Source organism: Haliotis rufescens, unplaced genomic scaffold (genome assembly GCF_023055435.1).
Source record: "Haliotis rufescens isolate VD_foot unplaced genomic scaffold, xgHalRufe1.0.p SCAF_1, whole genome shotgun sequence".
NCBI classification, from domain to species: Eukaryota; Metazoa; Mollusca; class Gastropoda; order Lepetellida; family Haliotidae; genus Haliotis; species Haliotis rufescens.
Genome location: NW_025963779.1, coordinates 66,545,657 through 66,558,733, shown reverse-complemented (window position 1 = coordinate 66,558,733; position 13,077 = coordinate 66,545,657). Strand labels below are relative to the sequence as shown.

Here is a 13,077-nt window from a genome sequence, read left to right as displayed (position 1 = left end):
TCACTGAGTGAGGTCGTAGGGGATATGTGATCACTGAGTGAGGTGGTAGGGGATATGTGATCACTGAGTGAGGTGGTAGGGGATATGTGATCACTGAGTGAGGTGGTAGGGGATATGTGATCACTGAGTGAGGTGGTAGGGGATATGGGATCACTGAGTGAGGTTGTAGGGGATATGTGATCACTGACTGAGGTGGTAGGGGATATGTGATCACTGAGTGAGATGGTAGGGGATATGTGATCACTGAGTGAGGTTGTAGGGGATATGTGATCACTGAGTGAGGTGGTAAGGGATATGTGATCACTGAGTGAGGTGGTAGGGGATATGTCAGTGTAGACACTGTGCCTTTATGAAATCACTGAGGGAGTGTGTATTGCATTCATCAGGAAATCATACAGTCAGATATTGTGGTTATGTGGGAGGACAGATATTAATCTGTGTCCACATCACTGGCAATGTGACTCATCCTTCTGTTATGGAAACAGTTGAAGAACAAAGCTTGTTAGATCTTTACTCACAGGCTGAAGTGTTCTGTTATTTACTGTTATAGCCGAATATTTACTTCTCATCTAGATGTCACATTTTACACAATTAGATAATTAAGCGAGCCTTTCGACATTCTAAAGACATTTTCCATTTGCAGAATGTAAGTTGTATGGTTACCAGTTGTAAATAATGCAGGGGTTGGTCTGTTATGTTTGAATTAAACTTTAAAGACAAGCAATGGGGGAAAAAAGTAGGATATTGACTCAGTAAACTAAATGAACTTATTTTAGCTCTTTCATGGGAATTTAGAAGTTAGTAGTTCATAGATACACAAGATATACATGTGCATTCTGACATCTATGTTCTGCATACAGTGTTTCATGGGAATTTAGTAGTTCATAGATACACAAGATATACATGTGCATTCTGACATCTATGTTCTGCATACAGTGTTTCATGGGAATTTAGTAGATTATAGAAATATGTTCATTCCAACATCTATGTTCTGTATATATATTCTTTTAGGCTTTTTCTATTAAAATATGCAAGTCCATATGTCTTTATGGCTCTTTAAACTTTGATTTCACCTTGGTAATATTTAAGTAGAATACTTTCTTTTTGAAAACTCATAAAAATATTTTGTTGAAAATACCAGAGGTGTTCTGTGAGAGAGAAAGGCTATGCTGTGTAGCAGTTGAGGATAAACATTACTAGTATTCCAGGATAAGTTGAACAACTCACAAAGTGCCTTGAGACAGAATTTGGGCTTTCATATTAGGTTTGTTACAGGAAGAGAGGGTGAATGCATGTGCAGGTCATGACGATGACATTGACTACTCTCTTGTGGACACATGTTGCTCATAAGACCAGTAAGAGGTCGATGTGACAAGTCAATATCAGGAGTCTCGAAAATTTGTTTGCTGGAAGTAAACTTCAAACAAATATACATGTCAAGGCTTGGTAAGCATGGTCAAGTTATACATTCTCAAGCCGGAGAATTGGCCTAAAGTGTCACATGGAGAAGGATTGTACAAATACCTCTGAGCATTGTCAAAAGCTAGCATCGCCACTGGTCTTGTCTCTCATGATACGTCTCAATTGTTCTCATACAGGGTTAGTTGTCAGGTCACAACTCAACTTATCCTGGCCTACCAGTAGTTCTTGAGTGTATGTATATCTTCACTATATCTCTTAAGGGATTTTATAGGCGCTTCACGCAACAAGGATCCTACCTGGTACACTATAAAGACTGTCATGGCTTCCGATTTACCTTTATTTGTGGTGGTAGTGACGTGATGTTTAATTCTGTGATAATTTAACTATTTGGCATAGTTTTATAAGAGCAATGTTGTGTACGAATCTGTGACCTGATTTTGTTGATTTTTCTTCTCAGAAATTTCATGCATAATCTTCAGAAAGATGTTTTGTCAATTTGTAAACAAATTATATTGAATTGTTTATACTGTGCAAATTATCTTGTGTCTGTTGAAGAGTCAGTAAGGCATTGTTGTTAAAGATGGTGAGGCCTGTCTTTGCTATTTTTGTTGATTTTTTTGTCTCAGCAAATTTGTGACGCATATTCAGAATGAATTGTCTATTTGAAAACAATATTTTTAATAAACATAGTTATTGATCTTCATTTTAATTATGACATACTTTTTCATAGTAACAGTTGCTATCAAAAGCAAACACCTAAAGAACACAATTAGTTTTTTGAGACCCATGAAGATCTGGGGTAGAATAGGTCTTCAGCTACCCATGCTTGCCGTAAAAAGCGACTATGCTTGTCGTAAGAGGCGACTAATGGGATGAGGCGGTCAGGTGGTCAGGCTTGCTGATTTTGTTGATGCATGTCATCATATCCCAATTGCGTGGATCGATGATCATGATGCCTATCACTTTATTGTCTGGTCCAGACTCGATTATTTACAGACCGCCTTTATATAGCTGGACTATTGCTGAATGCGGCGTTAAACAACAAACAAACAAACGAAATAGTTTTTGAGCAAATTTTAAAAACATTAACACTGCATCAGCAGTCTATTTGAGGGTCACACACTTCACAGCAACTCAAAAAACTTCTTTGTCTATCTGTTCTAGAAATGTAACCATATGATTTAAAAAAAAGTGAAATTGGAGTTTGTTAAATTAGACAGTGTGACAAGAAATGGAGCCTTGTAACCTGGAGCTTGTCTTGCCTGTCACACTGTGACACATTACCAGTTAACCATTTGCTAATGTGATGTACCACAGGACTGCCTTGCTTGCAGATGACGTATGTCCAGATGGACGCTCCAATATTATTTGTACAGAGACTAGTTATGAGGTGGCATAGAAACCTAATTTACAGAATAGGAATAGCTAAAACTGAATGTGGGGCGAAAAGGGAAATGTAGGGCAGGCTTTTGACAGCTTGAAAAAGTGATCAAATTAATGGTTTTAATTTTTTGGTAAACAATATGTCTTCATTTTTTCCTGTGGTTCACCTTTTTAGGATTATGAAAATACATTACTATAAAATTTTGAAATTATGTTGTTTGATTAAGAAGACACCAAATGTTTAGTTTCATGTTCCAGTTTGGGAGAAAATTGAAGCACTATCTGCAGAAACGTGCATCGTCAAGCTTGAACCAAATGTAGTTGCTTCAGTTTTGAGATAGTAGGCTTGATTTTGAGTCATTGTACTTCCACAGATAGCATGAGAGAAAACCCTGATAGATACACAATCATGAACTTTTGTCTGAGAATTCAAGTGTTTTCAAGCTTGTTAAGAGTCCAGTTGAGATGGCCAATTGGCATAAACTGTGTGGAGATGTCTAACAGCACGTCAGTACTTGTCTGTACTTGATCTGCACTAATTATTGTATCGACCAAGGACAACCTCTGATTGACAGTTCTCTCTTCATGAAGAACCAGTTTTGCATAATGGAATATGATCCGATTTTTGCTGACTGCCCGTTTTATCAAAGTCTGTCTTATTTTAGAGTGTAAAAAACGATGAATCAATTCTTTCTGACAGTTTGATTTGCGTCAGGTGGATTGTGTTGAATAATGCTGATTAAAAGTTGTCGAGGATTTTCTCCAATGTGGCAAGTGTCATTCAGGCCTTATAGAACTGCTCATTTCAACGGCAGTATTTGGAAAACAATAAAGATGGCTGACATATTTTCATACGCATAGCTTTGCCAAGTGATTTGAGAGAATTGAATTGTTGAGTCATGAGGGGGGGTGGTCGGGTAGCCTAGTGGTTAAAGCTTTCGCTCGTCACGCCGAAGACCCGGGTTCGATTTCTGACATGGGTACAATGTGTGAAGCCCATTTTTGGTGTCCCTCGCCGTGATATTGCTGAAAAGCGGCGAAAAACCAAACTCACTCACTCACTCACTCACTCATTTTATTGGAGTATGTTATAAATTCCCCCTTCATTGCTCTTCTAGAATCACTGTCTTATCTCTCCATCATGTCCGTTCCTCATCTCTTGTCATTCCTCCCCATGGGGACCTGGGTGAGGGCTTGTTGAAGGAGGTGACTGAATGGATCAGGAGTCTTGGTTGGTTGTGTGTCATTGTACCCCGAAGGCATGGGGTGTTGCTAATGAAATCGACCACTGATTTTTCTAGGCCAGACTATATATATAAAGTCTGCCATGAATATTGCTTGGCTTGAATATTGCTATATTTCTTTGGATTGGTCTTCAGCAACCCTTAATGTGATCGGCTGGTCTGACTTGGTTAATGCATGCCTTTGTATCCCAGTTGCATAGATTGATGTTCATGATGTCAGTCACTGGATTGCCTAGTCCAGAATCGATTATTTTTTTAAGACCCCCATCATATAACTGGAATATTGCGGAGTGAGGCATTAAACAACAATTAAAAAAATATTGCTGACTGCTTTTTACAACAACACCAACATTTCCACCATCTGTACAACAAGTGCATTCTTTTCTTGGTTTCCATATGCAGTCCAATCTGCTGGACTATGTATTAAATCCTGTCAGGTTGTCTTGTCACTGATCCATCAGTGGATGTAATGCTCCTGGACTGTACCACAATAACTTGATTAAACATGGTCTTAAGTTGATTGATTTTGGTTGTGCCGAAGACCTAGGTCACAGAATCAAAATGGCACTTTGGTGAACTTATACTTTTTCATAAGCAGTATTGAATATTAAAACATTTGTACAGTGTCATATGCATTTCATTTTCTGTATTCACCGTATAAATCTCGGCACCCCCTTCTAGACCACACTGTAAACTGTTAGCTCTGAAAGTCCCTTGAAGTCTGTAATTGACATGAACACTTCGTATTGTCTTCTACATATTGCAGATCTTTTTACAGTAAACACAAAAGTGTATGTGGTTTTAATAAGCACCTCCTTTATAAATTGTTTAAAGTGGCCCAGACATTTATTATGGGAAATACGTTACTTAGATCTTAAAACTAAACTTCAGCCATTAACTTAAACAACTGTTGAGGTAGAGAGTGTCACAGCTCATACCTCTTCACGTTTTGCTTGTGTGTTTCTGGCTGCAATTGTTTACAATGTTTCTTCTTTGTTTCCAGTGCATGGTGTTTCTGAAGATGTCCGCCTGAGTGTGTACCAGGTGCATGATGGGAAGACGTGTGTCATCTGCTTGGACACCTTCCACTTCCACTATGACTCCGCCTACCACATGGCCGTGTTTCTCATAGATAGTGTCTACAACATTCATGCCCTGGATGACCTGGAACTTATCAAGTCAGAGCAGTTTGATTTAGCCAATGAAATTGTGTCTACTTTGGATGAGAGACTTGTGAGTGCCCTGAAAAGCATATACCTTCCGATTGGTTGGAATATACTTGGTGATGATACAGGTACGTAGCTGTAGTAACAGTAGTTGTGTGGGTTAATAGCACTGGTTACAATGGGTCCCATTTGCATGTCTACGGGGTAACATAATGGATCAAGTTGTCAGGCTTGGTTTTGTTTGTTTGTTTGTTGTTTATTGAAGCGATAAGCAGTATTCCAGCTATATGACGGTGAATTGAAAATAATCCAGTCTGGACCAGATAATCCAGTGATTTATATCTTTAGCATCAACCAAGTCAGTGAGCCTGACGATTCCGTTGACATAGGTGATTAATGTATGTCATTGTACCACCATGGCATGGTGATGTTGCTCATGGTATCAATCACTGGTTTGTCTGGACCAGACTCAATTATATACAGGCTGCCATAGATGGTGCTTAGTGTGGCATGAAACAACAAATGAAATAATTGTATCATTAGTTTAAGTTGTATTGGTTATAATAGTTAAATTGCTTGAATTAGCTGTATTATTAATTGTACCTGGTTGCTTATAAAACTGACAAAGGGGATACTTATAAAAACAAAAATATAAATTATGAGAGTCAATTAACCAACAATAGCTAAAACATTCTGACCTTTACATACCATCAGAAACTATTATTTACAATTAATATTAATATTAATATTAATAAAACTAGGACATGTGTTGCAGTGCATTGGTACATTGACGGATGGTCATCACCCATGCATGTCAATATCTGGAGTACCCATGAAGATTCCGGGGTAGAATAGGTCTTCAGCAACCCATGCTTGCCGTAAAAGGTGACTATGCTTGTCGTAAAAGGCGACTAACGGGATCGGGTGGTCAGGCTCGCTGACTTGGTTGATGCATGTCATCGATCGCAATTGCGTGGATCGATGCTCATGATATTAATCACTGGATTGTATGGTCCAGACTCGATTATTTACAGACCGCCGTCATAAAGCTGGAATATTGCTGAGTGCGGCGTTAAACAACAAACCAACCAACAACAACCATATCTGGAGAATGAGTTTCTATAAAACACTTGGGAGAAATCTGTTGTTGCTGGGTTGAATTAGCTGGGCATGGATGTCCTTGTGGCCTGCGATGTGTTGTGGGGAGTTGCGACCAGTCCAGGGAGCACCTTCTGGTCATTGGTTGGTTGGTTTGGATCACATGATTTGCACCTTTTTCCTTGGTCTGTCAACACCTTGGACTTGGGTTACACTGAACTGACACTGCTTTAGATGAGTGACTTGTGATATATAGCAACACAAACTCAACTCATCACTAAGATTTTTTAAAACTATTTGTAGGAAAAGTGAAGGAAGCTACTGTACAATCCTCCATTTGCCTCCATGTGTGCACAGAGTTCGAATAATTTCAGTTATAATAATGATTGTCAGTGAGTGATATTGAATCCTGTGAGCCAGAATGGTTAAACTTAAATAGTAGACAAATATAGTGTTTGAGATGGAGGTTATGATGAGGGGGAAAGAATGTTTATATCTTTGATATTAAAACGCACATGTAATAAAGTAAATATGATTATCAAACATAAAATTCCTGAATGTTTCATTGTGTGATTGTTTGAGCCGTAGCAAGGTATCCATGCTATTGATGTATATATAGAATGCAATCAGATGGGCTCCAGATACAGTCAAACCTTGCTAGTCTGGACAGTACAATTCCCACTAAAGTCGTCCATGTTACGAATCATGTCTACTGATAATGTCCCCATGTATACATAGGTCCAAACAGTAATCATCATGCAGACAGGTGTGTCAGGAGCAGATAAAATAAGTTTATTTCTTTGGCTTGGCTATTATCAATTATCAATGACGAAATGAATGAAAGTACCATATTTTCTTGAGTATAGTGGGCATCCATGTATAATGCACACAACCCCCTCTAACGGATTTAGAATTTTGGAAAAAGAAATTTGAATGTCAAGCGCATAAAAAAAATACACCATAGACTTACCCCTTCAGCGAATTCCGGTAAACGAACGGGTGATGAGAAACTTGGTCAGTACAAATTCGAAATTTGAGATAAAAAATCACCAGACATGTTTATTTACTGTTTAAATTGTATTCGTTGTTCTGCTAGGCATTGTTTTACATCCAGGGATTCAGATTACCTTGTGTATTTTCTCGTAAACTAAGCTGGAAACAGCAATCAGCTGTACACACATTTTCTTGGAATCTAACGGTGATTCGGTCAAGATACACCCAATGATATATCTTTACAGGATTTTAATGCAAGGATCGGCAAAAATTGTATCTGAAAATATTTTTTTTATCAGGAATAATATATCCCAATATCTTGTTAATTTAGTTGCAGCTTTCACTAAACATATTTTAAATAATAATACCCCTAAGCGAAGCAGCTGATCACTATTGCCGGTTATCATTTTTCACATGGAACCAGTCTGACCAGTCAACGTCAAGGCTCCCGCGCACGTGATCGCGAGAACTATGTGTTGACATAGAATCGTCAAACTATAACAAATATGACTTTTAATGAGTCAAAGTATGGTATCCATTCTCTGTCAACTAATGTTCGTTTCAAGGCATCAATAGCGGTAATCGGACCGTGGTTGCTGTTAATAATGGTGAGTTGTGCGATCTTCCGATCGCTTCACACATGATTTCGCCGAAATTAATTAAAACAATATTAAAAGGAATTTTGAATAAAATTAATGAAATAAGTTACATACATAAGTCCAGATATACAAAGAACACTTTTTATAGCCAGACAGTGTAATTACATGATTAATTTGCGTACTTCAGTGTGGGTTTGTTGACATTGTATTTCCGGTGTTACGTGCTCACGGTCATATCTTTCCATGGTGTTTAAAAAACATCAAAACTCATTATTTTGTGTATAATGCGCCCCCCTTCTACAAAGCTGTGTTTTTTTTTTAAAAAGTGTGCACTATACTCAAGAAAATAAGTATTCCTGGAAGATCTAATCTCCGATGAATTTTATGTATTGTATGCACTGCTGTTTGTCACTGTGTTACCTCCCTTGATTAAATGTAACTATAGTTGGCTGTCAAACTCCTTGTCAAGGAAATGATCACCAACATGGGAAAAGCGTGTAACCTATTTCTTTCTAAAACTGAAGAGCAATTCGGAAGTGGAACAAAACCTCGCAGTATGTTTATGGCAATTTGTTGTAATATGCATCAATACAGAGTACTGCAGTACAAACTACCGGGCCTTCCAATAGTACTGAATTATGTCCCTTAGTGCACATGTCGTAATAGTAATCTATTGAAGACTTCCGGGCCTTCCACTAGTACTGAGTTATGTCCCTTAGTGCACATGTCGTAAAAGTAATCTATTGAAGACTTCCGGGCCTTCTTCTAATACTGAGTTATGTCCCTTAGTGCACATGTCGTAATAGTAATCTATTGAAGACTTCCGGGCCTTCTTCTAATACTGAGTTATGTCCCTTAATGCACATGTCATAATAGTAATCTATTGAAGACGTCCGGGCTTCCACTAATACTGAGTTATGTCCCTTAGTGCATATGTCGTAAAAGTAATCTATTGAAGACTTCCGGGCCTTCTTCTAATACTGAGTTATGTCCCTTAGTGCACATGTCGTAATAGTAATCTATTGAAGACGTCTGGGCTTCCACTAATAATGAGTTATGTCCCAAGTGCACATGTCATAATAGTAATTTATTGAACACTTCCAGGTACTGACAGGGTTTCATGGTACCTGTTTCAATATGGCTGGTTGTAGCTTCCTCATGACTGATTTTGTACCATGTGTAGATGACAGGGTGATTCACTATAGTCGCCCATTGATTGACTTTACTTTTCACTGTGAAATTATTTCACTTGCCGCCACTACATTTAAAGTACTTTGTATTTGTAGATGATTTGTGTCAGGATCGCGAGACACTTCTTCATTTCGCGGCTCGCCTTGGCCTAAGGGCGGTAAGCCTGTTTCTCCTGGAGCAACCAGGGGGAGAGACTGCCACTCAAATCAAGAATCGCCACGGTGAAACTCCTGCTGAGATCGCCACGGAACACGGATATCAGGAAGTTGCCGAACTTATCTCAGGGTAGGTAGTATCTCTAGTTTGCTCTGATGCAAAGAGTCTGCATATTTGTTTAATTTTAAAATAAGCTATTAAATTTCCTGATTGGGTCAGTCGTGATGCAGATAATTTACACAATATTGTCAGATTATCATATTTTGAAATAAACGCTGTAATAGTCATTATTTATAATAATGATGTTGACCCCCTGCAATACAGCTATTAACCCATTGACCCAACAAGAGGTTATGGTGACATCAAGATTAGGGATGCTTGGGCCAACCCAGCTTACTTCATTTCTATCTGCATGCAGTTCAATGCATATCGGACACCCCACCCTTATGTATTACATCAGCCAGACCAAATCCAGCCCTCGTGTTATAAAGAGGCTGTTGGTTAGCTCCATGATCTGCGTGTTTGCTTGCCATACAAAAGAGATGCCACACATAATGTGATGATGATGATGATGATGATGATGATGATGATGATGATGATGATTAGGTAGCACTCTGGTCTGTGTGGTGGCTTGCCACACAGATTGTTTGGGTTTCTTATAATTGGCTGAAAATGATGTTGATGTTTATTACAGTACAAGACTTTGAAAACCATTTTGTATGGTTTTATATTTGTGAAATTTGCTACCCTTTATCTCAGGTTTGCTGGAAATAGTTGGAAAGTTCTTCAGTTCTGGGATAATACTGACCCTACTCTATTGTTCAGCTGTGCAGTATTTAGTTCAGACAAACGTTAACTAGCATGATATTGATTATAAGCCATGCTGAGGCTGGTCATGTCCAAGAACAAAACACGATGTAAGGTTTGGAACAATATTTAGACAATGCAGATATTTTGTGTGTACTGGTAGATCTGGTGGCTTCCTGCCATGCTAAAATCCTGATGTGGACATGCCAGCAGGTGGCGTCAGTGTTCTCTGTCTCCTCTCTATGAAGCTCTCAAGGATTTTGTATTTCTATGTGGGTAATTTGAGTTAAGTAGTCTGAACAACTGATGGATTTATTGACATTTTTGTATGCAGCTGGAGAGATGGTAATTGCTGTGCTGGTGCGGGGGTAGGCTAGTGGTTAAAGCGTTCACTAGTGATGACATAGATCTAGGGTTGATTCCCCACTGCTGGACAATGTGTGAACCCAGTTGCAGTATCTACCAGAAATGTGGGAGGAATATTGTTAAGTGTCATAAACAATACTCATTACAGTATGTGACGTTGTGGTGACACCCACTCGGATGTGGTTAGAAGCTGTGTGAAACCAGACTCACTGCTGTGTCTGGTTGTTGGTTAAGCCTACCCTGTGTAAGTCTCACTCACTCAACCACTAGTCCCCTCACGGAACATCAGTTCATCTGCAGTGAAGTAAATGAGGTTGGCTCACTCACTCACACACTCACTCACTCACCACATGGAAACATAACTTCATCTGGTTCTTCTGCAGGAAAGTGAATGAGATGTTGGAGGACTCACTCACACACTCACCCTCACTCACACACAAACTCACTCACTCAAACACTCACTCACCGACCCACCCAACAACTAAATCAATTGCCCACCCGCCCTGCCCACTCAATCACTCACTCACTCACTCACTCACTCACTCACTCACCCCTCACTCACTCCGCTGCAGTCCAGTCTGTGTATTGTGTCTGGTTCCACTGATGAGGAAGTGAATGAGTTCCTCAAGAGCCTGTCACATCTGTCTATCACACTGTGGGAGTCCTTGTATCATTTGGTCGTTTGCTCCGTCCGTACATCAAGGTGCCTTCATTAAATCTGTTGTGATGGTAACCAACAGATACCTGATTTACTGCGGGTTTCTAGATTTGCACATTCTATTGATGAAAAGTGTGATTGCACTAAGGGGATGTTGCATTGAGAATTGTTGCTGATTTTGGCAAAGCAGTATTTTCTCTGATGCCAGTTGAACCAGCCTTTGGTGTCATTGGGTGCTTGTTATGAAATGTCTTTGGCTTTCTTCTATTCATATTTTTTTTGCAAACTCCGATTCATGAAATTCAGTATTTTCAAGATTATTGCATTTTGCAAAATGTGATGAATATTTAGAAGTTTCATTTTTATCAATGTTGGTGTTTTATTTTGTTGAACCCGATTTCATGATGGAACTATTAGAATGTCAAAAGGGTGGACATGTTTTTTTAGAACTGCTATGATTGATGTGTTTTGAGTTGAAAAAGCTGTTAGTGAATAGGACGGAAAGTACTTCGGTCCTTCCCCATTCATTCCTTTCATGGGAAGGCAACGATCTTGACATTTGGCTACCAGTACAAGGTGTAGAAATAAGAGACACTTTGTCTTCATTCCTAGTTTTTAATCTCCTGTGAATATTCAGTTGCCTTGTTTTGTAATTAAATGTAGTTAGAAATATCTCAAATGTGGAGTGAGTGAGTGAGGTGTTACGCTGCTTTTAGCAATATCCAAGCAATATCAAGGTGGGGAACACCAGAAATGGGCTTCACTCAACGTGTGACAAACGTGTGCTTTAACCACTGGGCTACCCACCATCCCACTAATGTGGAAGTGTGTCATCCAGAGTCTACTCTTTCCGTGAATGTCATCTCAACACCCATGGGGGAAGATTATCAGTCACTTTGGGTCATGGTAGAGTTCATTCATGTCTGACCCGTGAAGATTCCGGGGTAGAATAGGTCTTCAGCAACCCATGCTTGCCATAAAAGGTAACTGTGCTTGTCGTAAAAGGCGACTAACAGGATCGGGTGGTCAGACTCGTTGACTTGGTTGATACATGTCATCGATCCCAATTGCATGGATCGATGCTCATGATATCAATCACTGGATTGTCTGGTCCAGACTCGATTATTTGCAGACCGCCGTCATAAAGCTGGAATATTGCTGAGTGCAGCGTTAAACAACAAACCAAACCAAAAATCATTAATGTCTGCATTGATAAGAATAAGAATAGGTATATCTTTGTTGCACTAAACCCAGGGGCATGCTCAGAGTGCTATTATTACCCTGGTCACCCGGATCAGTGTGCACTCAACCATCATTCTCTTCTCCCTGGGGAGGGGCGGTCGGATAGCCTAGTGGTTAAAGCGTTCGCTCGTCACGCCGAAGACCCTATTCGATTCCCGACATGGGTACAATGTGTGAAGCCCATTTCTGGTGTCCCCCGCCGTGATATTGCTGGAAAATTGCTAAAAGCGGCGTAAAACCATACTCACTAACTCACTCTCCCTGGGGAGTATACAACCGAGCTACCTCTGAGACGCTAGAAGGTTGAGTAATGACTACATTGCCATCTCATCCTACTGGGTACCCATTCACTGCTGGGTGAACAGAGACACAATTCGAACATATTCACTTGCCGAAGGTGACGCTTCATGTGTTGTATGTGCTTCAGTGTGGGGCAGGAACAAAGCCCGGAAACTTTCAAGAGCCAAGCTGTTGAACACAGTCACCCATCGAAGGATTCTCACCTAATTTGTTACCTGTGCACTGTGCACAGGACCACATGCCACAACTGGTGTTGGGGGCATGTCACCCACATTTAACTGAAGCGCCATGATATAACTGGAATACTGTTCAAAGCAGCATTAAACCAAACTCACTCACTTACTCATTGATGTCATACCTGGTACAAATCGGAAGGATTAGGAAGGGTTTGAGTCATGTTGGGAGCAGAATGTCACTGGTTTGATCCCTGGCTCTGTCAGACCCAAAAGTGT

The 13,077-nt window shown here is 39.7% G+C and overlaps 1 protein-coding gene across 7 annotated transcripts in view; it reads left to right on the top strand.

Moving 5' to 3' along the window:
• The window catches only part of LOC124134123 (A-kinase anchor protein 13-like), a 265,224-nt gene that overhangs the window by 91,375 nt on the left and 160,772 nt on the right, over positions 1-13,077 (top strand). For all 7 annotated transcript variants that reach the window (XM_046498796.2, XM_046498804.2, XM_046498801.2 and 4 more), the window contains 2 exons: positions 5,053-5,343; positions 9,192-9,381. In XM_046498796.2, the coding sequence (XP_046354752.2) occupies positions 5,053-5,343; positions 9,192-9,381 (481 nt within the window). The remainder of the gene's footprint in view (positions 1-5,052; positions 5,344-9,191; positions 9,382-13,077) is intronic.